The sequence below is a fragment of the Rana temporaria genome, chromosome 1 (genome assembly GCF_905171775.1).
Source record: "Rana temporaria chromosome 1, aRanTem1.1, whole genome shotgun sequence".
Classification (NCBI taxonomy): domain Eukaryota; kingdom Metazoa; phylum Chordata; class Amphibia; order Anura; family Ranidae; genus Rana; species Rana temporaria.
This window is the reverse complement of record NC_053489.1, coordinates 89435058-89458405: the sequence shown is the minus strand read 5'-3', so window position 1 is coordinate 89458405 and position 23348 is coordinate 89435058. Positions and strand designations below refer to the sequence as shown.

The following is a 23348-nucleotide window of genomic DNA, read 5'->3' as shown; positions in this document are numbered from 1 at the left end:
CAAGCAGATCCCACCTGAGATGTTTTCTACGCGCCACAGTGGAGGGGGTGCCATTATGGTCTGGGGTGCTTTTTCCTTCAGTGGAACAATGGAGCTTAAGGAAGTGCAGGGGCGTCAAATGGCCGCTGGCTATCTCCAGATGTTGCAGAGAGCATTCCTCATGACTGAGGGCCCTCGTCTGTGTGGTAACGACTGGGTTTTTCAACAGGACAATGCTACAAGAACAAGTGACTTCTTCCAGGAGAATAACATCACTCTTTTGGCCCATCCTGCGTGTTCCCCTGATCTAAATCCAATTGAGAACCTTTGGGGATGGATGGCAAGGGAAGTTTACAAAAATGGACAACAGTTCCAGACAGTAGATGGCCGTGCGGCTGTTTTCACCACTTGGAGAAATGTTCCCACTCACCTCATGGAAACGCTTGCATCAAGCATGCCAAAACGAATTTTTGAAGTGATCAACAATAAAGGCGGAGCTACTCATTACCGAGTTTATGTTTGGAAGTTGGATTTCTGTTTTGGGGGGGTTTAGTTTTTTTTTTGGAGGTGTGGTCCTAAACTTTTGATCAGCTGAAAAACAGCCTGTTTCATTTTATTTGTTGTTTTCATTAAATTGAATACTCAAAAAATGTTTTGTCTCGCTCTCATTTCTTCTTGTTGCATGTTGAAGCTCTACTTGGAACCTAAGATCCAACGATGTAAAATATGATTTTTTTTACATTTTTCAAGTGGTCTTAAACTTTTGATCAGGACTGTATATATAAAAAAAATTTAATTTTTTTTTTTTTAATAAAAAAAAAATAAGGGGGGTTGCCATCCCGGGGCCCTGGAGAGACCTCTCGGCCCTTTAATAATTTATATATATATATATATATATATATTATATGTGTATATATATATGAGGGGTTGCCGTCCGGGCCCCTTACAGGTGTACTGTCTGTACCCCCTGATGGCGGCCCTGTCTGGAAGTGTATGTGACTGACTGGTTGACAACATAGGAGCGCCAACTCCTTCTTTTTTTCACAAAAGCTGCACAATTAAAGGATTGAAAATGATGTTTGAAATTACATTTAATATGATCGAGCTTATACAAGATTTTAGTGATTAGGTTGAACAGAGAGAAAAGTTGAATGTATGATTTGGCACAGCAGACCCGTGCATAAAGCTGGCAGGGGCAAAGTGATGTTTTTCCTTGTATAGTTATTGTCTGTCTGAACACATTTTGTCATTAGCAGAAATAAAAGGATTGCCAATAAGTTTATTTCCATATTTATTGTCACAATTATCAAAGTCGGTGAGGGTCATAAAATATAAAGTGTTATTTTTAAATATAGTGATTCTAGTGGGGTGTTAATGTGCCTACATGCTTATATGATGGGAATCCATCTGTGACTAATATACAGTTGTATTCAAAATTATTCAACCCCCACTGAAATTAATTGTTTTGCCCAGTTTGACATTGATTTTGATCATTCAGTCATCCTGCTTACAATTAAATCCAAGAGGCACGTGTAGGTCAGACAAATATAACATAACATTTATAATGAAATAACCACAAATGTCTTTTCTGTGCTCACATCATTATCAGTTTTATTCAACCCCCCAAGTGACATTCAATCTTAGTACATCCTTTTACAGTTATAACAGCTTTTAAACATGAAGCATAGCTTGACACAAGTGTCTTGCAGCGATCTACGTGTATCTTTGCCCATTCGTCATGGGCAAAAGCCTCCAGTTCAGTCACATCCTTAGGCTTGCGCACTGCAACTGCTTTCTTTAAGTCCCACCAGAGGTTCTCAATCGGATTTAGGTCTGGTGACTGCGATGGCCACTCCAAAATGTTCCAGCCTTTAATCTGCAACCATGCTCTAGTGGACTTGGAGGTATGCTTGGGATCATTGTCCTGTTGAAAGGTCCAACGTCTCCCAAGCCTCAGGTTTGTGACGGACTGCATCACATTGTCATCCAATATCTCCTGGTACTGAAGAGAATTCATGGTACCTTGCACACGCTGAAGCTTCCCTGTAGCCGCGGTGAATTCTAAGGATAAACGCTATCTACGGCGAAAAAAAAAAAAAAAAAAGGTCAGTGTAATTTTATTTGCAGAACTGGGCTGGGTGTAGTGTTAGAAATTTTTTATAGGGTGAACCCCCGCTTTAAGGTTATGTTTGACCTAATACATTATTCATTTGTCTAGCTTTTCATTGCAAAAATGTTTTAATGTCATGTTTCTTATTCTCATTCAGGAAATAAAGAGCATGAAAAAAATGGTCAGTCAGCTAAGTATTGATTTCAATAAAAATCTCAATGAAGACAACACATTTCTAGTCTTTACAAAAGAGGAACTGGGTAAGAGCTTCCAACATCTGTAATGCTATCAGTTTAGATTCAAGTTGAGTTGAAATAGAGATTACTGATTTTGCAGCATCCTATATTTGAGAATTTGTAAAGTGGGACACTTTTGGTTTCAAAGTTGCACACATGCTCGAGAATATCCTGATTGGATTTAAATCTCAGATTTTTTTTTTTTTTCCCCCTGTACTCGTAATATACATTATAACTATGCAACATTCCTTAATTCTCTCACTCCCAAAACTCTTATGTTGTGTGCACATAAACAGCTTTGACGAACATGAGAAAACGTATTTCTTGTCAAATATGTTCGGGTAGTGGATATAGACATAGCCAAATCGAAAGCAAAAGCATATATGCATTGGGACGTTTCAGGCGCTACTTTGATAGATTGCACAGGAATGTAAAAAAATAAATAAATGAATTGTCACTTTTATTCCTATTACAAGGAATGTAAACATCCCTTTTAATAGGGAAAAAAAGAATGATTGGACCTCTTAAACATGAGATCTGGGGTCAGAAAGACCTCAAATCTCATATTTACACTAAAATGCAATAAAATAAAATAATCTTTTGAATATTTTTTTATAAAAATATTCTCTTTAACCACTTGGGACCTGCGCTATAGTCAAATGACGGCTACAGCGCGGATCCTAAAATCCAAGTGGACGTCAATAGACGTCTGCCCCTTTGCGCGCACTCCAGAGCGCGCAGCGGGGAAACTCTGTGTTGGCCGTGTCCCTTGGACACAGCCAATTACAGATTGCCACGAACGGCCAATCAGAGTGGCCGTTTGCGATGCGATCTGTGCGGCCAATGAGAGATCTCATATGTAAACATATGAGATCATCTCTCATTGCCGTTTTACACAGAGACAGCGGTGCTGTCTCTGGAGAGGAGACCGATCTGTGTCCCTTGTACATAGGGACATAGATCGGTCACCCCCCCCTCCACCTACAGTTAGAGCACAATGCAGGGAATACATTTAACCCCTTCCTCACCCACTAGTGTTAACCCCTTCAATGCCAGTCACATTTATACTGTAATTAGTGCATATTTATAGCACTGATCGCAGTATGAATGTGAATGGCGCCAAAAATGTGTCAAAGGTGTCCGATGTGTCCGCCATAACGTCGCAGTCCCAATAAAAATCACAGATCGCCGCCATTTCTAGTAAAAAAAAAAAAAAAAAAAAAATAATAATTCTGTCCCCTATTTTGTAGACGCTATAATGTTTGCGCAAACCAGTCGCTTATTTTTTTTATTTTTTTTTTTACCAAAAATATGTAGAAGAATACGTATCGGCCTAAACTGAGGAAAAAAAATGTTTTGTTTTTTTTTAAATTGGGATATTTATTATAGCAACAAGTAAAAAATATTGTTTTTTTTTTTCAAAATTGTCGCTCTTTTTTGTTTATAGCGCAAAAAGTAAAAACCGCACAGGCGATCAAATACCACCAAAAGAAAGCTCTATTTGTGGGGAAAAAAGGACGTCAATTTTGTTTGGGAGCCACGTCGCACGACCGCGCAATTGTTAGTTAAAGCGACACAGTGCCGGAAGCTGAAATTTCACCTGGGCAGGAGGGGGGTATATGTGCCCAGTAAGCAAGTGGTTAAGAACTATGAACAGTGACATTTTGAAGTTGTTTCCAACTTGCAATGGTATGGAGCTGGGAGGGGGCTATCGCCGTCGCAGAGACCACTTTTTATCTGATTCTGGATCGCTCACTGAAGAAGAGGATACTGGGGTTATGGTAGCTAGCTGCTGTTATAACAACGATATCCTCTTCAAAATGCTGACATATATCGGCGAGAGCCAGTCTGGAAGTTGTGAAGTGCCCTTACATAAGACACAAAGATATGTGATTATCCTAATGTAGTTCCTTATATGTGTTTTCATAAATTCATAATAACGTTTTGTGCATTCGTAAGGATCTGTATGTCTTAAATCGGTAGTCTCCAAACTGTGGCAAGGGGGCCAGATATGGCTCTTTGCTTAGGTTTATCCGGCCTTTCGGGACACTATTCTTCCCTCTAATACAACACGCTATTCCCCCCTACTGACACCAACAATGGTTCATAATTACTGTCACTAACACCAACAATAGGGCATTATTACTGTCACTGACACCAACAATGGGGCACTATTCCTCCCACTGACCCCAATAATGGGGTACTATTTCTCCCACTGACACGGTTAGCGGGGGAATCGGGGTTCGATTCCGGAGAGGGAGCCTTTGGGCACTATTCCTCCCGAATACCAAAGTTGAGACCTTGTTTACTCTTACTGATGGCAAGACAATTTCTTCTCCCACTGGCCAGAGTCCGACCCCTCTAAAGTTTGAAGGACAGTAAACGGGCCCTTTGTTTAGAAAGTTTGGAGACCCCTGTCTTAAGGTATGTTATTTATAAATGTGGTGGCATAGATTAAGCTTTAAAATGGGGAAATATGAAGTACAAAAAGCGTTTTTTCGGGTAAGTTCTCTTGGAATAGAACTCACAGAAAGCAAGTTGGCTATGCTGGCAAATCATCAGGATTCCCCCGCAGCTTCCAGAACAGGTATTTTTCCACAGCAAGCTTGGCTTGAACCTTTGTGTTACATATGAAAGCTCAGTGTAGATATATATTCCAGGTAATCTCACTAGCTGAATTGGAAAATGGCTTTTGAAAGGATGCATAAGTGAACTGAAAGTCCTTGTTTTGATATTTGCCTGGAAAACATTCAGTGGCAATAAAGATTTCAAGCTAAACTCCAATACATTTTTAATTTTTTTTGGCACACAGCATCATTTACTAAAAAAACTCAAATGATGGTTACTATAAAAATCCTCTTTCCAGTGACCCCAGATACTCCCCACAGCAGTGCCCTCAGGTGTTGCGAGGGTTAAAAGCAGCAGCTGTAACTTTGAAGGGCTCACTATTTGCCCTCCCCTTCCTGTCCCCTTCCTTGTACATTCACAAAACTTTTATGATTCTATTCCCAGAATGCAAGGCATTTTGTGAATGGACAGGGGAGATCATATCACTCATCCACCACTCCTCCTCCCACAGAATACCAAGATTTTTGTAAATGGATGAGGGGACAGAAAGGGGAGGGTGAACGGCACAAGTCCTTTACAGTCAGAGCCTCTGCTACTAACCCTGAAGCACCAGAAGGTGACCACAGTGGGCAGTATTTGGCGTCACTGGACAAGGCTTTTTACAATAACCCAAAGCCAGCAGAACATGGGCTATGCTTTATTAGAGGTAAATTATGTAACTGGTGCTGTGTGCTCAAAAACAGTTTTCCTGGAGTTCAGCTTTAAAATGTCTTGCGTTGTACTGAATTTCAGTAATAGGTTTCTGCTAATTGTGTATTTTACAGAGGGTCTTCCTGATGACTTCATTGATAGTTTAGAAAAGACCGAAAGCCAAAGCTATAAAGTAACTCTCCAATATCCTCACTATTTCCCTATCCTTAAAAAGTGTTCTGTGCCTGAAACTCGGAGGAAACTGGAGACTGCCTTCAACAGTAGATGTATGGAGGTATGTACAATTCATAACTAATACCCTTCAGTGTTACCAAAATGAATGTTTTAAGTAAATTATTTTGTTTTGCTTGCGTACCTCCAGAGTTTAATTCACCTCTGTGGCAACATGAGTCAATAAACCTTTATGTTAGGGAATTTTTGACTGACAGTTGTTCCACGTTTCCTGCAGTCTATAGAAAGATACCTGTGTACTGGTGCATACTGTCATATCAGCAACAATATCAAGCTTGTTCCTTTAGCAGTGTAGCACACCCACAACTATCTACCAGTTGACTGTTAAATTCTCAGTTTATATGGGTTCATGCACTTAATTTCTTTTTGGCTTTTTTTATTTTTTACATATTTCTTTATCTTCGGGGCTAAATGTTAAAGGGTTTGTAAATGAATTTATTTTTTCTATCTTAATAGCTTCTTTTACCTTAATGCAGTGCTGTTTTCATGTCCTCATTGTTCGTTTTTGCTCTCAAGTTGCTGTAATTCTTCTCTGATCTCCACACTTCCTGGTTGTCTGTTTTCTGATAACCACAGTACTGGGAGCTTTCTCTCTGTGGTCACTAATCAAGGAGGTGTGATTACTGTGTGTCTAAAACCCCTCAGCACCAATCAGTTTAGTTTTCCAAACCATCACTGCCCTGTATTGGCTCTGTGTCTCTGTACATCACAGAAGCAGGAAAAAACATGCAAAAACGAAACTATAAACAGCAGGTACATTTATATGATTGATTTTTATCCTATTTTTAATAATTTTTAAAAGGAATCAGTTAACTATTATATCTCTATACCCTGTAAACAGTCATTTCAGCAAAACATTTTTTTCCTTTAAACATTTAAAAAAATCGTTTTATTTCTTTTTGGCTAGGTTCAAACATTTCCATCTGATGTGGGAATGTTAATGCATTTTTGCCAATGATGTCCAAAAAGGCACGTTGATACACCAAAAAAGCACCTGTAGTATTTTCCTAATTACATGAAAGCACAGTGCACAGGTGTGAACAGGCCCTAAAGAAAATAATATAAATCCTCTTGTGTGTCAGGCAACACACATTAAAATCACATAGATGTGAACAGGGACAGACTTGGATAAACAGTTAATATTGTATATGAATATGATATTTATCACATGAAACCAGACGTTGGCTCTTTAGTGTCTGCAATTCCTTGTTTCTGTAAGGTAGACACAGTATGATTCCCTGCTGTGCAAAACACACGCGCACACACACAAGTGCAGGGAAGGACATGGTCGCACCCTATCTCTAGAGTAATAATTGGCTGGGGGATCCCCGCCAACTCCACATATTCAAAAGTTCATCTTTTAACAAAAAACAATAAATGCACAATTTTTTTTGCAGTTAAAAAAATGTGCATTTATTATTTTTTGTTTCTGGAGCCTCTACAGCAATACACCAGCGATCAGCAGATCGCTGGTGCCATGCAGGTCTCTTGAAGACCTGTTAGTGTATCTGTGTGCCCACACAGCAATCTGAGAGACTCAATGTACTATCAGCACTACCAGCCGAAAGCCGCAAACATGTAGTTTTCCATCCACCGAGGACTGTAAATGGTTGACCCAGCGGGTGGAGCCCCGCTCAGCCGCATTTTTTTTTTTTTAATTGAGACAGCTAGTGGGGGAAGAGAAGACCCCCCGCTAGCTGTTAGAGCTGGGGAACGGTGGGGAGTGGGGGCCGATCAGTTCATAACATGTTACATGTTATACCCTGAATATGGGTGTAACATATAACATGTTCTAAAAGGTGAACTCATAAGTAGGGTCTGTATGTAGTGTCATTTAGAGATAGTCAGTCCAAATCAGTAGCTACCGCCGGACTGTCTTGTTTGAAGGCCAAGAGTGCTCCGAGACTCCAGTGCCATTGAAGGACTTTGTATTAAGGGTTTAGCTTGAAAATGAAATAGTTCCCAGGGTGTCTTTCAGGACAGCACCTTGAGAGATAGCGACTTCTCCCTCTCCTTCAGGAAACACCGTCTTCCCAATTCTTTAAAGGGAGGCCCCTCCCCAGAACACTTCAGTTTTTGTGTTTCCTCCGACCCGAAGGGAACATTTTCTGTGAGGGGGGAGTCTATATCCAGATGATCTGGAGGATGGTTTCCCTCTTACCTCCTTTTTTTTCTTAGGCGTTAAGCCTGCGAGACCGTCCGCCCTCCCGTGCTATCCGTTTGGTGGCGGTAGTAGCCGGGCTCCCCCCCCCCCCCCCCCGTAGGCTCGGTGAGAGCCAGATGGAGGCATTCGGCGGCCGTACACGTGATTCGCGCAATCTTTTTGTGTATCTAATACACACGGTCGCCGGATTAATGCGTCATTTTCGGCGCATCTCCAGGAGGAAGGGGCAGGGCGGAGGCTGGTGTCTATTTCCGCTTCCGGTCCAGCGCAGCGGTGCTATAGGAGCCCGCAAGCTTGTTGCAAAGCCACAGTGAAGCGCTGGCACTCTGTGATAGAGGTAGCAGAAAACCCAGCGGTGGAGACGGGCACAGGCACCAGCAAGACCCCGGCGGGAAGCAGCGCAGTAAGTCTGTTTTTTTTTTTACCCTAATGGGATTCTACCCTTTTTTTAGGTGGAGGGCCGGTCTCCTTTCCTTTTCCCCCCCTTAGTGGCTTGGGGGCCTGTCTGGGCACGGGAATGCACCCTTTCTTTCCTAGTGCACCTGGTTAGGGGGGGCACATGTGGGGACGAGGTTCTCACTAGGGATTCCCCTGCTTTCTTCTGTTTTTCCTCCAGGTCAAGACTTCTGACACTAAAAGGAAATGTCCCTCATGTAGATCTAAGATGAGTGAAAGTTGGAAGAAGGCACTTTGCAAGGCATGTATTTCTTCTTTGGTTCAAGAGGAATCGGCCTCTATGCGAGAAGAGTTGATTTCCTCTGCAAAGAAAGAACTGTTTGCTACGATCCAATCCCTTCGTGACTCACTAGTTTCCCCTTCCACAACTCAAGCCTCCACCTCTCAGTCCTCTCAGGATTTGGTTACGTTACCAGCTCTGGTTTCCTTAATTGAAGTGCCAGTGTCCAGGGAGGGTTGCTCCCATGTACCCTCTAGCGAGGGTTCAGAGGAGTCAGAGGGGGAATCTGCAGCATCCCCTTCTAAATTTAAGCTATCTTTGGAGGATGTGGAGGGCTTACTCAGGGCCATATATGCTACATTAGGCCTGAACGAGGAAAAAAGGGATTTAAGTTTGCATGACCGCATGTATGCTGGTCTAAGCGAGACCAAGGGCGGACCTTTCCGGTCAACTCAGTTATTTCTGAGGCCATAGTTAAGGAATGGCAGGATCCAGAGAAAAAACACTTTTTCTCAAAAGCGCATAAAAGGCGTTTTCCTTTTGAGGAAGATCCGGCAGCAGTATGGAAGTCCCAAAGCTGGATGCGGCTTTTTCACAGGTGTCCAGATCTACGGATCTGTCTTTTGAGGACATGGGTGTTCTCAAAGACCCTATGGACAAACGCATGGATCTTCTCCTCAAAAGGCCATGGCAGTCGATCACGAACAATTTAAAGCCCGGCATGACCACAACATGTTTCGCCCGGAATCTGGAATTTTGGACTAATCAGTTAAAATCCCATATTTTGGCAGACTCGCCAAAACAAGAAATTCTGGACTCTTTCTCCACTTTGTCCGCAGCAGTGGCCTATATTGCAGATGCTTCGGCGGAAGCAATTAAGATGTCGGCAGGGTCCGCAGCCTTGGCTAATTCTGCAAGAAGGGCATTGTGGTTAAAGACCTGGCCTGGGGATGCGGCGTAAAAAAACAAGCTTTGTGGGATTCCTTTCTCGGGGGATCTCCTTTTTGGACCTGAACTGGATAGTATCCTAGACAGGACTGCGGATAGGAAGAAATCCTTTCCAATTAAGAGGAAGAAACAACCCCCCAGGCGTTTTTTTTTTGTCAGCAAAGCGCACAAGAGAAGGGTAACAAACCTCAGCGAGGAAGGAGAAATTGGTCAGCGCAGAAAGCTAAGGGAAAAGGAGGAATCCTTTTCAATCCTCCTGCGCAAACCGAAAAATCCCAATGATTTGAGTCGGTGGAAAGTTGCAGAATTTTCTTCCACAGTGGTCAGAGGTAACCTCCAGCCATTATATTCTGACCACCCTGGCCCAGGGTTACGACATAGAATTCTCGAAGACCCCGTCAGAGAGGTTTTTAGTCACAAATACCCCAAAGCATCCAGAAAAATCCTTGGACATGAAGTCCTCTTTAAGAGATCTGATGCTTCAGGGAGTGGTGGTAGGGGTACCCCAGGCGGAACAAGGGCTGGGTTTCTATTCCCACATCTTTCTGGTAAAGAAACCTACCGGAAAGTTCAGAATGATCCTAAATCTAAAACCATTGAACAAATCCATCAAGTACAGGAAGTTCAAGATGGACTCCATTTTTTCTGTCCGGAATCTATTGACGCCAGGCTGTTATATGGCGTCAATAGATTTGAGGGATGCCTATCTTTACATCCCAGTCTCCCCGCAGTCCCGAAGGTACCTCAGATTGGCAACAAGGAGGGGAGGGGTGGTTCACCACCTCCAATACAGGGCCCTCCCTTTCGGGCTGCCGTCCTCACCTCGAATTTTCACCAAGGTGATGGCGGAAGCCTTAGCCCCGCTTCGTCTACAGGGGGTGGCGGTCATACCCTACCTAGACGACCTTTTGTTCTTTGCCCCTTCGAAGGAAAGGTTGTTGGAGGACCTGTCCAAAGCGCAAGTCCACCTGGACTCCCTGGGCTGGATTCTGAACCTTCAGAAGTCATTCCTAGTGCCTGCTCAGCAGATTATTTTCCTGGGTTACCAGGTGGATTCGTTAAGCCAAAGAATTTTTTCTTCCCCAGGAGAAAAAGGTCAAGGTCCAGGAGGCCGTATTGCGGCTCCAGTCCAACCAGCCTATAACCATAAGGCAGGTAATGTCGGCATTGGGAGTTTTGACTTCGACCATGCCGGCTATTCAGTGGGCGAGACTGCATTTCAGGTGCCTTCAAACCTTTCTCTTGAGGTCCTGGGATCACAGTCTCGGCTACCTGGACACTCACTTAAGGATCCCGTCACGGGTAAAAAGATCCCTATATTGGTGGAAAGACCAGCAGGTTCTTTTCCAGTGGAAAAAAGACTGACTACAGACGCCAGCGCATGGGGATGGGGAGCCCATTCGGAAAGGGACTTCATCCAGGGGTCCTGGACAAAGGAGGAGTCAGTACGGCCCTCTAACTGGAGAGAGTTAAGGGCGATAGCTTTAGCTCTATGGAAGTTTGCTCCGGATCTTCTAAACCATCATGTTCAGGTGTTGACGGATAATGCTACGGCCGTAGCATACCTAAACAGGCAAGGGGGCACAAGAAGCAGACCTCTGCAGATTCTTGCCACGAGTATCTTGCTTTGGGCAGAAAAGAACTTGCGATCCCTTTCAGCGTTACATCTGAAGGGATCCCTGAACGGGGTGGCAGATTTCCTGAGCAGACACCAGGTACGGGAATCGGAATGGTCTCTGAACCCGGAGATTTTTCTAGAAATCTCCAACAGGTGGGGTCTGCCAGAGGTGGACTTGTTTGCCTCGAGAGAGAACTCCCAGGTGCCTCTATTCTTTTCCCTAAACAGACTGGACGGGTCCCTAGGAATAGATGCTCTGGCGCATCCATGGAGATTTCGCCTGTGCTTCGCGTTCCCCCCCCCCCGTTCCAGTTGATTCCCTTAGTTCTGAGAAAAATTCAAAGGGAAAAGAGAGCGTGGTTCTCGACGGTCCTAGGTATGGCTGCCAGACCATGCTGGCATCTACCTCCCAGATTAGACCTTCTGAGGCAGGGCCCAGTGTTTCACCCGGACGTGTCCAGTCTCTCCCTTGCAGCCTGGTATCTAAAAGGCGGCTCTTAAAAAAAAAAAAAAAAGGATTTCTCAGACCGTTTGGTTTCTACCCTGTTAAACAGTAGGAAGAAAGTAACAAGAGCCATTTACGCAAAGGTTTGGAGGGTGTATACGACCTGGTGTAACTCCTCGGCCCTGGACCCCAACAACCTTAAAGCCATTCTGGAGTTCTTACAGGACGGAGCATATAAGGGGTTGGCGGTAAGCACTTTAAAAGTGCAAGTATCTGCCTTGGCAGTCTTCCTAGAAAGGTCCGTAGCTTCAGAACCTTTGGTAGCTAGGTTTTTCAGAGCCCTCTCGAGGGCTAGGCCGTCCCAGGTTAAGGGATTCCCGAAATGGGATCTCTCAGTGGTAAAGTCTTTGGCTGGAAAGCCCTTTGAGCTATTAAAGGATGCATCTCTCAGAGCTGTTACTTTGAAGGTTTTATTCCTGGTCTCCTTATGCTACCTTGAAATAACAAAGTGCTTCAGACGTTCAGACTCTTATTTGTTTTGTTTGGGTGTAACAGAAAAGGACGCCCAGCCTCAAAGGGTACCTTGGCTAGATGGCTGAAGTTGGCTATTAGGGAGGCCTATTTACATGCAGGTGTGGTCCCGCCAGAAGGGATCTGTGCTCATTCAACACGAGTGCTTGCAGCCTCATGGGCAGAGAGAGTTGGTGCCACCCCGGAGCAGTCCTGCAAAGCGGCTACATGGTCAAGCTTCAGCACGTTTGTGTGGCATTACTGGTTGGACCTCATTTCTGCCAGTGACCAAGCGTTTGCCAGGAAGGTCCTACAAGCTGTCGTCCCGCCCTAAGGTGGTAAGTCTCTGGTATCCTCTAAAGGTGCTGTCCTGAAAAACGCCCTGGGAAAATTCAAGTTAGTCTTACCGGTAACTTGTTTTCCAGAAGTCTTTCAGGACAGCAACGACCCGCCCTATTGGTTTTTGATGTGCCATGCTGTGACTAACGTATATGTGTTTGTGTTCCAGCCGGGGCCAGAGGTTTCTCTGTGACAACTAAAGTGTTCTGGGGAGGGGCCTCCCTTTAAAGAATTGGGAAGAAGGTGTTTCCTGAAGGAGAGGGAGGAGTCGCTATCTCTCAAGGTGCTGTCCTGAAAGACTTCTGGAAAACAAGTTACCGGTAAGACTAACTTGAATTTTTGTGCAAGCGATGAAAACATGATACACAGTTAATAAAAGATAGACAATCAAAATTTTAATGCAGAAAAGGAACCTTTAAACAAGCGCGTGTACCTTGTGTTCCGTGCATTGTCCATATGGTGAAGATATTAGTGTGATATTGTAATCAACTAATGCATCTATCCAAATGAATAAACAGGGATTGCCTACCTGAACAGGAGCATTCTCCAGCATTTGGCATTCACTTCCCTGTGTCAATAATGCCTTTTTATGTTTCTGTTTCTTTCAGGAGAATACTAAAATTCTAGAGCAGCTAATTACCCTGCGGGCTAGACTGGCAGAGCTGCTGGGATACCAAACACATGCTGACTTTGTCCTTGAACTAAACACCGCTAAGAACACAGGGAAAGTGTCGTCTTTTCTAGGTTAGCTTTTTTTTTTTTATTACTCATTAGACCATTAAAAATAACCTAAACCGAGTAAAGTGTTCTAAAAGGTTACAAAGAAATACAATATGGTGATATTATTAAAAGAGGAATCCATACAAAACACTATATGAAATTGCTTTAAAAACCTGTCTACTTCTCTTGTTTTTGAAAAATGTCATTAAAATTAATGGCTTTTTAGTTTGTGAAACCATTGTCCATTTAGTAGTACATATGTGGTTAGCACTGTGACCTTGCAGTAATGAGGACGCTGCATGGAGTTTGTAGATCTTGTATTTGCATAAGGTCCTTCCCTGTGTTCTGATTACCTCCCAAATTCCCCTAAACAATTCTACTGATAGGGGAATAGACTACCACACAGATTGGCTAACGTACAGTATGTATCTGTGTTTGTCTGCATGGATATGTGGTAAACCATTGTACTGTAAGGTATTATGGGAGAGAGGACTGCTGCAATGGGTTTATTGCACTCTGTAAAGCGCCTGGGAATATATAGGCACTTTATTAACGAGTAAAATAATTATATTACTTATCTTGGTAAATAGGAGAGGATGTATTAGTGATGTGGATAACTGGCTGCTGTTTATTCATCTGTGTAGTATCTGCTTTGTCTCTTTAGATATGTGTTATTATCTTATAACAAGGTTTAGCTACTAAAGTAATGCATATATTTGGGTTTATGTCTGCTAGGTCCAGGAAGGGCTTTTTATTTGCCGTGCTTGGTTCAAACTGCCAACTGAATCAAGCCAGCCATACATGTTCAGAAATTCAGCCAGTTCAGCAGGAACCATTTGAATTTCATTCCATTTATGGGCACCCTGGTTGTACACAAGTCGGTCCATCGATCGATTTGTGTTCAACCAGCCAGTCAGGTTTTTCCTGAACGATTAGTGCCGCCAGCTGTCGCCGGTTACACTAACCGTGTTCTGCCAGCAGGGAAGACTCCCTGCCGACAGAACACAATAGCACTGCAAAAGGAATACTCCCCATCAATACTGACTGTTTAGACCTTTGGGTATGCTGGCTAATCAATGAGTTTACCTTTTAGATATGCTGGCTAACCTCTAGGTTTGCTCTCTAATTCAGGGTTTTTCAACTGGGGTGCCGTGGCAAAAGGCCACAAAGCCCTGTACAGTCCAACCTTGTGTTAAGTTCTGTCTTTTAGAGAGGAGGGATAGCACAGACCATTTCTCCTCCAGGCTCTCTCCTCCTGTATGGTGTTATCTGTACTTTTACCAGGAAAAAGTGAAAGCTTTCTAAGCCACCCACGTCCTACCAATCAATGACATCATCAGTTGCTAAGGGCAGGTCGAGCACACCTACTGACCACTTAAAGCGGCTGTATTGCCTGCTTGGTCATTTTTACCTACAGGTAAGCCTATAATAAGGCTTACCTGTAGGTAAGATGAATATCTCCTAAACCTGCACAGTTTAGGAGATATTCACCCTGCATGCAGCCGGTAATGCGCTCTAAAGGTCTGTTGTATCGTGCCAGAACGGAGGGCTCCTGCAAGCATGCGCTGGAGTGACGTCATCGTGTCTCTGGCCAATCGATGACCGTGTGCCGCTGCGGTGGCTTCGTTTTAAGGTAAGTATTTCAGAATGTGCTAGTGTGTGATGCATACTAGCACATTATTCTGTTGTCTTGTAGTTTTTTTGGGTTTTGTTTGTTTTACAGCAGTTTACTACTGCTTTAACTCTGCCTTACAAACTACATTTTTTGGCACGCTCACGCATCCACCAATTGCATGTTTGCTTGCACAGACTTAAAAGCCTGGTACCACAGTAACATGTATTTTGTTAGAGATCATCTTTCAAATCATGCCAGAATCTTTATTTTTTGCATGTTTTATGAGCATACAACCGCTTAATAAAAAAATAGAACATGCAAAAAGCGATCGGGCCTGGATATACCTCCATGTGTGAACGAGGCCTCCGGCTGGTGCCCTGGGATCGTGCGCAATTCTAAAGGGTTCCTTGACTACAAAACGGTTGAAAAACGCTATTCTAATCAATGAGATTACCAACACTGGGACATATGTTCTATGGTTAGTACTCTCATTGATTAGATAAGAAAGTATTCCTGAGGGGCTACTTGCATGTATTTCTTCTCCATGTTAACAAACATGTTACTGAGACCTCTGAGACCTCAGATTAGAACAGAATCCAAGGCGCCAGGTCGCCATGGTGACTGAAAATTGTGTCCTGGAACCTGTGTTACACTGCAGCAGCGGTCTGGATTCGCTCTCCCCATGTGACCCCCCCCCACGGGTGTGTGGACAAAGATCAGGCTTGGCGGTACTTGAGGCTGGAGCGGGATACAACGCTTGTTTGTGGGAACCAGCATCCTTCTCTGGCTGAGGGTATCACTTGTTTGCTCTCACTGCCTGCCCATCTCCCACATCTTTTTCCCAGTTTGACAGCTGAGTGCTGGGGTTGCGGGCTTGAACTGGCACCCCTTTCTTACCACAGGTGAGTGGACGGGGAGTGTTGGGCAGCTGGCTATGGCTACCGTTCCTTTTACCCACCCCCCTCCACCACAAAGGGAAACACAGGTTTGAGTTGGGTAACAGAACAGAACAAACTTGGACATCAAGAGAATGACCACATCTTTCACCAATCACAAAGTGGCTTGGTTCCTAGATGACCGCTCCTCTATTACTCACCCTGATACTTCACTACTGAAGTTGAGCCCTAGATGGTAAAGTACCAAATTTTAAAATAAATCTCTCAAAGTTGGTATTGCCGGTTATCCGCAGTGCTCGTGAGAAGAGGAGAGCCGGTAACCGTCAAGTGTACAAGTACACAGATAATCAGGGCACTGATCACCAGCGCACATCAGTGAAGGAGAAAAAATACTTATTTGCAAAATTGTATAACACAAACTAAATTTTTTTTTTTTTAATCTTTGTGTTTTTTTATTTGGCACCAGGTGTGAGCAAATTCCTATTGCCCAATGCCCCAGACATGCAGTTCCAGGTGCCGGGCAGTTGATTTAAAAAACTGTCTTCTTGCTTTAGCTGGCTTCTAGATTCAAAGCAAATTTATCAAGCCCTGAATTAGAATTACTTTTTAGTTTGGTCACTTATTGGCCTTTAGGACTGGATTACTGGGGAGTTTTTTTTAATGTCTAGAACAATTATTTTCAAAGTGTAAGATTACAGTGCCTTGCGAAAGTATTCAGCCCCCTTGAACTTTGCGACCCTTTGCCACATTTCAGGCTTCAAACATAAAGATATAAAACTGTAATTTTTTTTGAAGAGTCAACAACAAGTGGGACACAATCATGAAGTGGAACGAAATTTATTGGATATTTCAAACTTTTTTAACAAATAAAAAACTGAAAAATTGGGCGTGCAAAATTATTCAGCCCCCTTAAGTTAATACTTTTTAGCGCCACCTTTTGCTGCGATTACAGCTGTAAGTCGCTTGGGGTATGTCTCTATCAGTTTTGCACATCGAGAGACTGATTTTTGCCCATTCCTCCTGGCAAAACCGCTCGAGCTCAGTGAGGTTGGATGGAGAGCGTTTGTGAACAGCAGTTTTCAGTTCTTTCCACAGATTCTCGATTGGATTCAGGTCTGGACTTTGACTTGGCCAATCTAATACCTGGATATGTTTATTTGTGAACCATTCCATTGTAGATTTTGCTTTATGTTTTGGATCATTGTCTTGTTGGAAGACAAATCTCCACCCCAGTCTCAGGTCTTTTGCAGACTCCATCAGGTTTTCTTCCAGAATGGTCCTGTATTTGGCTCCATCCATCTTCCCATCAATTTTAACCATCTCCCCTGTCCCTGCTGAAGAAAAGCAGGCCCAAACCATGATGCTGCCACCACCATGTTTGACAGTAGGGATGGTGTGTTCAGGGTGATGAGCTGTGTTGCTTTTACGCCAAACATAGTGTTTTTCATTGTTGCCAAAAAATTCGATTTTGGTTTCATCTGACCAGAGCGCCTTCTTCCACATGTTTGGTGTGTCTCCCAGGTGGCTTGTGGCAAACTTTAAACAACACTTTTTATGGATATCTTTAAGAAATGGCTTTCTTTTTGCCACTCTTCCATAAAGGCCAGATTTGTGCAGTATACAACTGATTGTTGTCCTATGGACAGAGTCTCCCACCTCAGCTGTAGATCTCTGCAGTTCATCCAGAGTGATCATGGGCCTCTTGGCTGCATCTCTGATCAGTCTTCTCCTTGTATGAGCTGAAAGTTTAGAGGGACGGCCAGGTCTTCGTAGATTTTCAATATTATCGCTTGCACAGTGCTCCTTGGGATGTTTAAAGCTTGGGAAATCTTTTTGTATCCAAATCCGGCTTTAAACTTCTCCACAACAGTATCTCGGACCTGCCTGGTGTGTTCCTTGTTCTTCATGATACTCTCTGCACTTTAAACGGACCTCTGAGACTATCACAGTGCAGGTGCATTTATACGGAGACTTGGCTACACACAGGTGGATTCTATTTATCATCATTAGTCATTTAGGTCAACATTGGATCATTCAGAGATCCTCACTGAACTTCTGGAGAGAGTTTGCTGCACTAAAAGTAAAAGGGCTGAATAATTTTGCACGCCCAATTTTTCAGTTTTTTATTTGTTAAAAAAGTTTGAAATATCCAATAAATGTTGTTCCACTTCATGATTGTGTCCCACTTGTTGTTGTTTCTTCAAAAAAAAATACAGTTTTATATCTTTATGTTTGAAGCCTGAAATGTGGCAAAAGGTCGCAAAGTTCAAGGGGGCTGAATACTTTCGCAAGGCACTGTAACATAGAGCTGCAGTGTAAAATTATAATATGAAGGAGGGTCTAGATTGCTGTCTGTGCCTCCGTCCATAAGGAAGGCTTCTTTTTCTTTCCTATCACAGTGACCAGTAGCAGAAAATCTCTTTACCTAAAGTGTTTTACATCACATTCTTCCAATTTGAGGGAACAATCTCTTGGCTGAACCATTCAACAGGACAGAAAGTGAAGGGCAATCTCTTCAGCTTGGACACATACAATACATTCTGACAGAGGTTCTAACCCTTCCACACTATATTGCAAACTAGTAGATGTTTTGTTTGAAATTGATCTTAACTTAATGGATGATAGGTGTTGCATTAATCTTGGGTGCCTATGATTGTGTGTTTATCCCCTACAAATTTATTTTGAGGGCCACTGCATACATTTTAGTTACCTGTTTGTGTATCTCACAGATGATCTGAAGACAAAGGTGAAGCCTCTGGGGGAGGAAGAGAAGCAGCTGATTCTGCAGATGAAACAAGATGAGTGTGCAGACAGAGGCTTGGAGTTTGATGGTAGAATTAATGCCTGGGACCTGAGCTACTACCTCACACGTGTGGTGGAGACAAAGTACTCTGTGGATCAGGACAAACTACGAGAATATTTCCCTATGGAGACAGTTACAGAGAGCCTTTTACAGATTTACCAAGAGCTCCTTGGACTCCGATTTGAATGTGTGGAAAGTGCACACGTGTGGCATGAGAGTGTGACGCTCTACTCTGTTTATGATGGAGCAACAGGTGATCTTCTCGGACAGTTTTACTTGGACCTTTATCCTAGGTAAAGAGCATCATATTACATTGGTATTCTAGAGAAAATGTCTCTACTGTAAATAGAGAAGTCGAACTACCTGATGGCTGTAGTAATAGCATTGTGTCCTATAATGTAAAAAAAAAAAAAAAAAAATTGGTCTGGAGAGGAATTCTCTAAATCTGGTTAATCCAATGTAAACCAAGCCATAGCTTCAATAGAAAACAAAATCTTGAGACAAGCAAGTTTTTTATTTTTATATTTTCATTAGATTCATCATATTATTGTAACTGTGTATAGTAAACTGCTTGTAATCCCACATCTAAAATATGGGGTCCAGTTTTGGGCAATGCATTGTAAACAAGACGTAGGAGTGTTGTAGAAGGTTCAGAAGCAGTCCACTAAATTCATGAAAACAGATGGAAATCTCTCATTTTTGGACAGATTAGGGAATGGTAAAGAAAATGTATTTTTTTCTGTGTATGTCTATTTGTGAAGAATTTCTATTCTCTCCTGTCACTATAGTCCTGAACATGGACCAAATATCAGGTGAAATCAGCCAGTTCAAAAGAAACCAGCCAACATTTTACCCATGTGTAAGGCCACCGGTCCGACAGAAGCCACCCGAATGTCCGGCTTCTGCTGAAGAGGCGTGATTGAAACAGGGGCTGTTCCCTTGTCAGAACGCATAGCTCAATGGAGGAGATCGCTGTACTAGTTAGTACAGCAGCTCCTCCCGAGCTCTTCTTTTTTCCCATTGGAAGCTTTCTCCTTTATTCCTGTTCAAGTGACATCTATAGCCCCCGTTTTACTTACCTCACCCCTCGAAAGTCACGCGCGCGTCCCCGTCATCCTGTTCGGTTCCAAGCCTGGCCATTGATTGGCTAGGTTGGACGGATTGATGGCAGTGCGGCCATTGGCTTGCGCTGCTGTCAATCACATCCAATGACGCGGCGTGCCGGGGGGCGGGGCTGAGTGATACAGTTGGCGGCTATGGCCGCTGCTGTATCATGGGAGCGCGCTCGCAAGAGCTTTCAACCATGCGAGGGAGCGCGCATGAAGGTAGAAAGCTCTTGCGAGGAGGAGCCGAGACAGCCGCCGAGGGACCCCAGAAGTCCGGGTTCGGAGACACCCTGTGCAAAACGAGCTGCACAGTGGAGGTAAGTATAAAATGTTTGTTATTTTACCCCAAAAAATAATTTGACTTTAGTGTTCCTTTAAGAAACCCACACAGACACAGCGAGCACATGCAAGCTCTGTGCAGGTATCGTTGTGGTTGGGATTTAAACCGAAGACCCTAGTGCTGTTATGTGGAAGTGCTGACCACTTGGCTACTGTGCTGTGCCACATGATGTAACCTAATTCCCTGCTTTCGGTTGTGTCCTGTGACTGCCTCACCTTGAACTGTCTGTAGCTGGCTTACTGTATATGTGTTTAAAATCACACTCCCAGCATGTCACAGATCTTGTAGACTAGAGGAACTTAGTGACATGCAAGATAACTGTATATCAGAAAACGTGCCCTCCATAACCTGCTCATTATTCATCATGGGGTAGGAGAAAAACAAAAATAAAGGCAAGAAAATGTTTATTACGGTCTGTGGGCTGTTGGTAATGGATTTTTAGATTTTTTTGTATTGTATGCTGGAGGTTTTCAAATTTGATCAAAAATGAATCCTAGTGCAATAGTGTCATACAGTTTTATTATCAAATGCCCCATTGGGTACTCGCATGAAAAAAAAAAACTGCGGTTAAATGCTGTCTGCAAGCATGATGGTGTTGGCCACTCAAACTCCACCCAGACTCCCTCTGTGGATTTGCTTGTCTTGCAAAACGCTCTGCCATAAAGCCCAACTCTATGGAGCGTATGGCTTATGGTCGTCCTATGAACAGATGCTCCAATCTCTGCTGTGGAACTCTGCAGCTCCTCCAGGGTTACTTTAGGTCTCTGTGCTGCCTCTCTGATTAATGCCCTCCTTGTCCAGTCCGTGGGTTTTGGTGTGCGGCTATCTCTTGGCAGGTTTGCTGTTTTTGTATCATGTTCTTTCCATTTGGTTATGATAGATGTGATGGTGCTCCTAGGGATCATCAAAGATTTGGATATGTTTTTATAACCTAACCCTGACTTGTACTTCTCAACAACATTGTCCCTTACTTGCTTGGAGAGTTCCTTGGTCTTCATGGCAGTGTTTGGTTAGTGGTGCCTCTTGCTTAGGTATTGCAGCCTCTGGGGCCTTTCAAAAAGGTGTGTATATGTAATGACAGATCATGTGACACTTAGATTGCACACATGTAGACATCATTTCACAAATTATGTGACTTCTGAAGTTAATTGGTTGCACCAGGGCTTTTTATGGGCTTCATAACAAAGGGGGTGAATACATACGCAGATGCCAATTATCATTATTTTATTTCTGAAAAATAGTTTTATATATTTTTTTAATTTTACTTCAACTTGACTATTGTGTTCTTATCCATCACATATATTTCAGATTAAAAAAACATTTGAACTAAAGGTTGCAATGTAACAAAATAGGTAAAAAGCCAAGGGGTGAATACTTTTTTGCAAGGCACTGTATGTACATTATAAGCCACCTATTTGTATAATATTATTACATCTGTTATGTTCAATCCAGTTATTGATCCATCTCCCTACCATGAGCTTAACAGTACCTATCTTCTCATAGGGAAGGAAAGTATGGTCATGCTGCATGTTTTACTCTGCAGCCAGGCTGCCTCCTCCCAGATGGAAGTAAGATGATGTCTGCAGCCGCCATGGTGGCGAACTTCACCAAGCCTGCACCCACTCGGCCTTCTCTCTTACGCCACGATGAGGTTAAGACTTATTTCCATGAGTTTGGACATGTTATGCACCAATTATGTGCTCAGGTCAGTGCCTACTTTTATAAGTTTACCATTTTTTTTTCTTTTACCAGACTCTAGTTGGGCACCACTGCTCTATTGAGCTGCACGATTATTCTTTAAACAGTCAGACATTTCCACGATTCATGTGCAGAGTCGTTCCTACTCACAGCTCTTAAAAAAAAAAAAAAAAGAGGCAGCCAGCAAAGTTTATCACAACATTGCTCAGCGCTGAGAGAGAAAAAAAAAACCTTGGGTCAAAGGGATGAACTGCGGTCTGCAAATGAGGGCAGTCTAACCACCTAAAGACTAAGCCTTTTTCTGATGCTTTTTAAGTTAAAATCAGTATCTTTTGCTAGAAAATTACTTAAAACCTCCAAAATTATCATTTTTAAGCAGAGACCCTAGTGATTAAAATGGTAGTCGTTGCAATATTTTATGTCACACTGTATTTACACAGTAGTCTTTCAAAAGCAATTTTTGGGGAAAAACACTTTAATGAATTAAAAAAACTAAACAGTAATGTTAGCCCAATTTTTTTGTATAATGTGAAAGATGAGGTTACGCTGAGAATCGCGAGGGACAAATACAGGAGGTAAATCTCTCCAACAAGGAAACGGATGAAAGAATACACACAGGTTTTAACTCTTCCTTGTCCCTTTATCTACAACAAAGAAAATATGGGTTGTTGGTTTTCCACTGGTCCTAATTCAGTCTGCCTTTTGGAAAGAGGTTTGGGGAAATGGGGTCCCTTTTGTGTTACTACTTGACTTCAATCTGCAGTTTTCATTTCATATACCGTACATTTTAAAATTTGTATCCCAGTAAATCATGCTAAAATGTATGCTGTGTAAAAAAAGGATATAATGTTCAACCAAGAGTTTAGAAGTACAATCCTGTCTCCAAGTGTAATACACAGTGACGTGTGTCCAATTTTGTTGCCCGAAGAGTATAAATCTGTCTTTGCAAATGTCACATTTATCTGACTTAACTAGGGACTGTCCTTTGATGTAGTCTGTATTCTAGATTTTTTATTGCACAGTGAAAGACTAAAAGTGATACTAAACATACAATATTATATTGCCAAAATTCCTATTTATTTCTAAAGATCATGCCACTGTATTTATTTTAACGTGAGGTTTCCCATGTCTTTTCTGTCCTCTGGGAAATTTCTGGGGGAGGAATTTCTAGTACTCTGCTGATGAACGGATCCGTGTCTGAACAGCGTTCATTGGTTCTGTGTTAGACACCTGACATGGTATTGGCTGAGAGTGTGGATAAATGTAAAAAATGTGTTATATTCTTCAATCAGCATAAGATGCAGTAATTCCTATGTTTGATAGGAAGTTGATCCAGGAATGTATCTTGTTGCCAGTATGTGGGTGAGCGAAAGAAAAAAAAGAAAAAGTAATATTTTGCCCTGTTACAGAAAATTGGCCTGTTCTTGTTAGGGGTTGATTTTCAAACCCATAAAGCGCACACACACACACACACTACGGCCCCTTTCACACAGGCACCTACATGCAGTGGAATCCGCTTGCTCAGCGGGGGATCGCTCTGATGATCTCCGCTGAGCAGGCTGATGACAGGTCCCATAGGTTGAACCTGATGGTCCAGTGTCTTTTTCTTTATCATACACCACGGGACACAGAGCC

The 23348-nt window shown here is 42.8% G+C and overlaps 1 protein-coding gene across 1 annotated transcript in view; it reads left to right on the top strand.

Annotated features, from left to right (window-relative positions):
* The window catches only part of NLN (neurolysin), a 117160-nt gene that overhangs the window by 27378 nt on the left and 66434 nt on the right, over positions 1-23348 (top strand). Inside the window, exons 5-9 of the mRNA XM_040340147.1 lie at positions 2247-2349; positions 5718-5878; positions 13144-13279; positions 18496-18862; positions 21519-21720. Coding sequence (XP_040196081.1) covers positions 2247-2349; positions 5718-5878; positions 13144-13279; positions 18496-18862; positions 21519-21720 — 969 coding nt within the window. The remainder of the gene's footprint in view (positions 1-2246; positions 2350-5717; positions 5879-13143; positions 13280-18495; positions 18863-21518; positions 21721-23348) is intronic.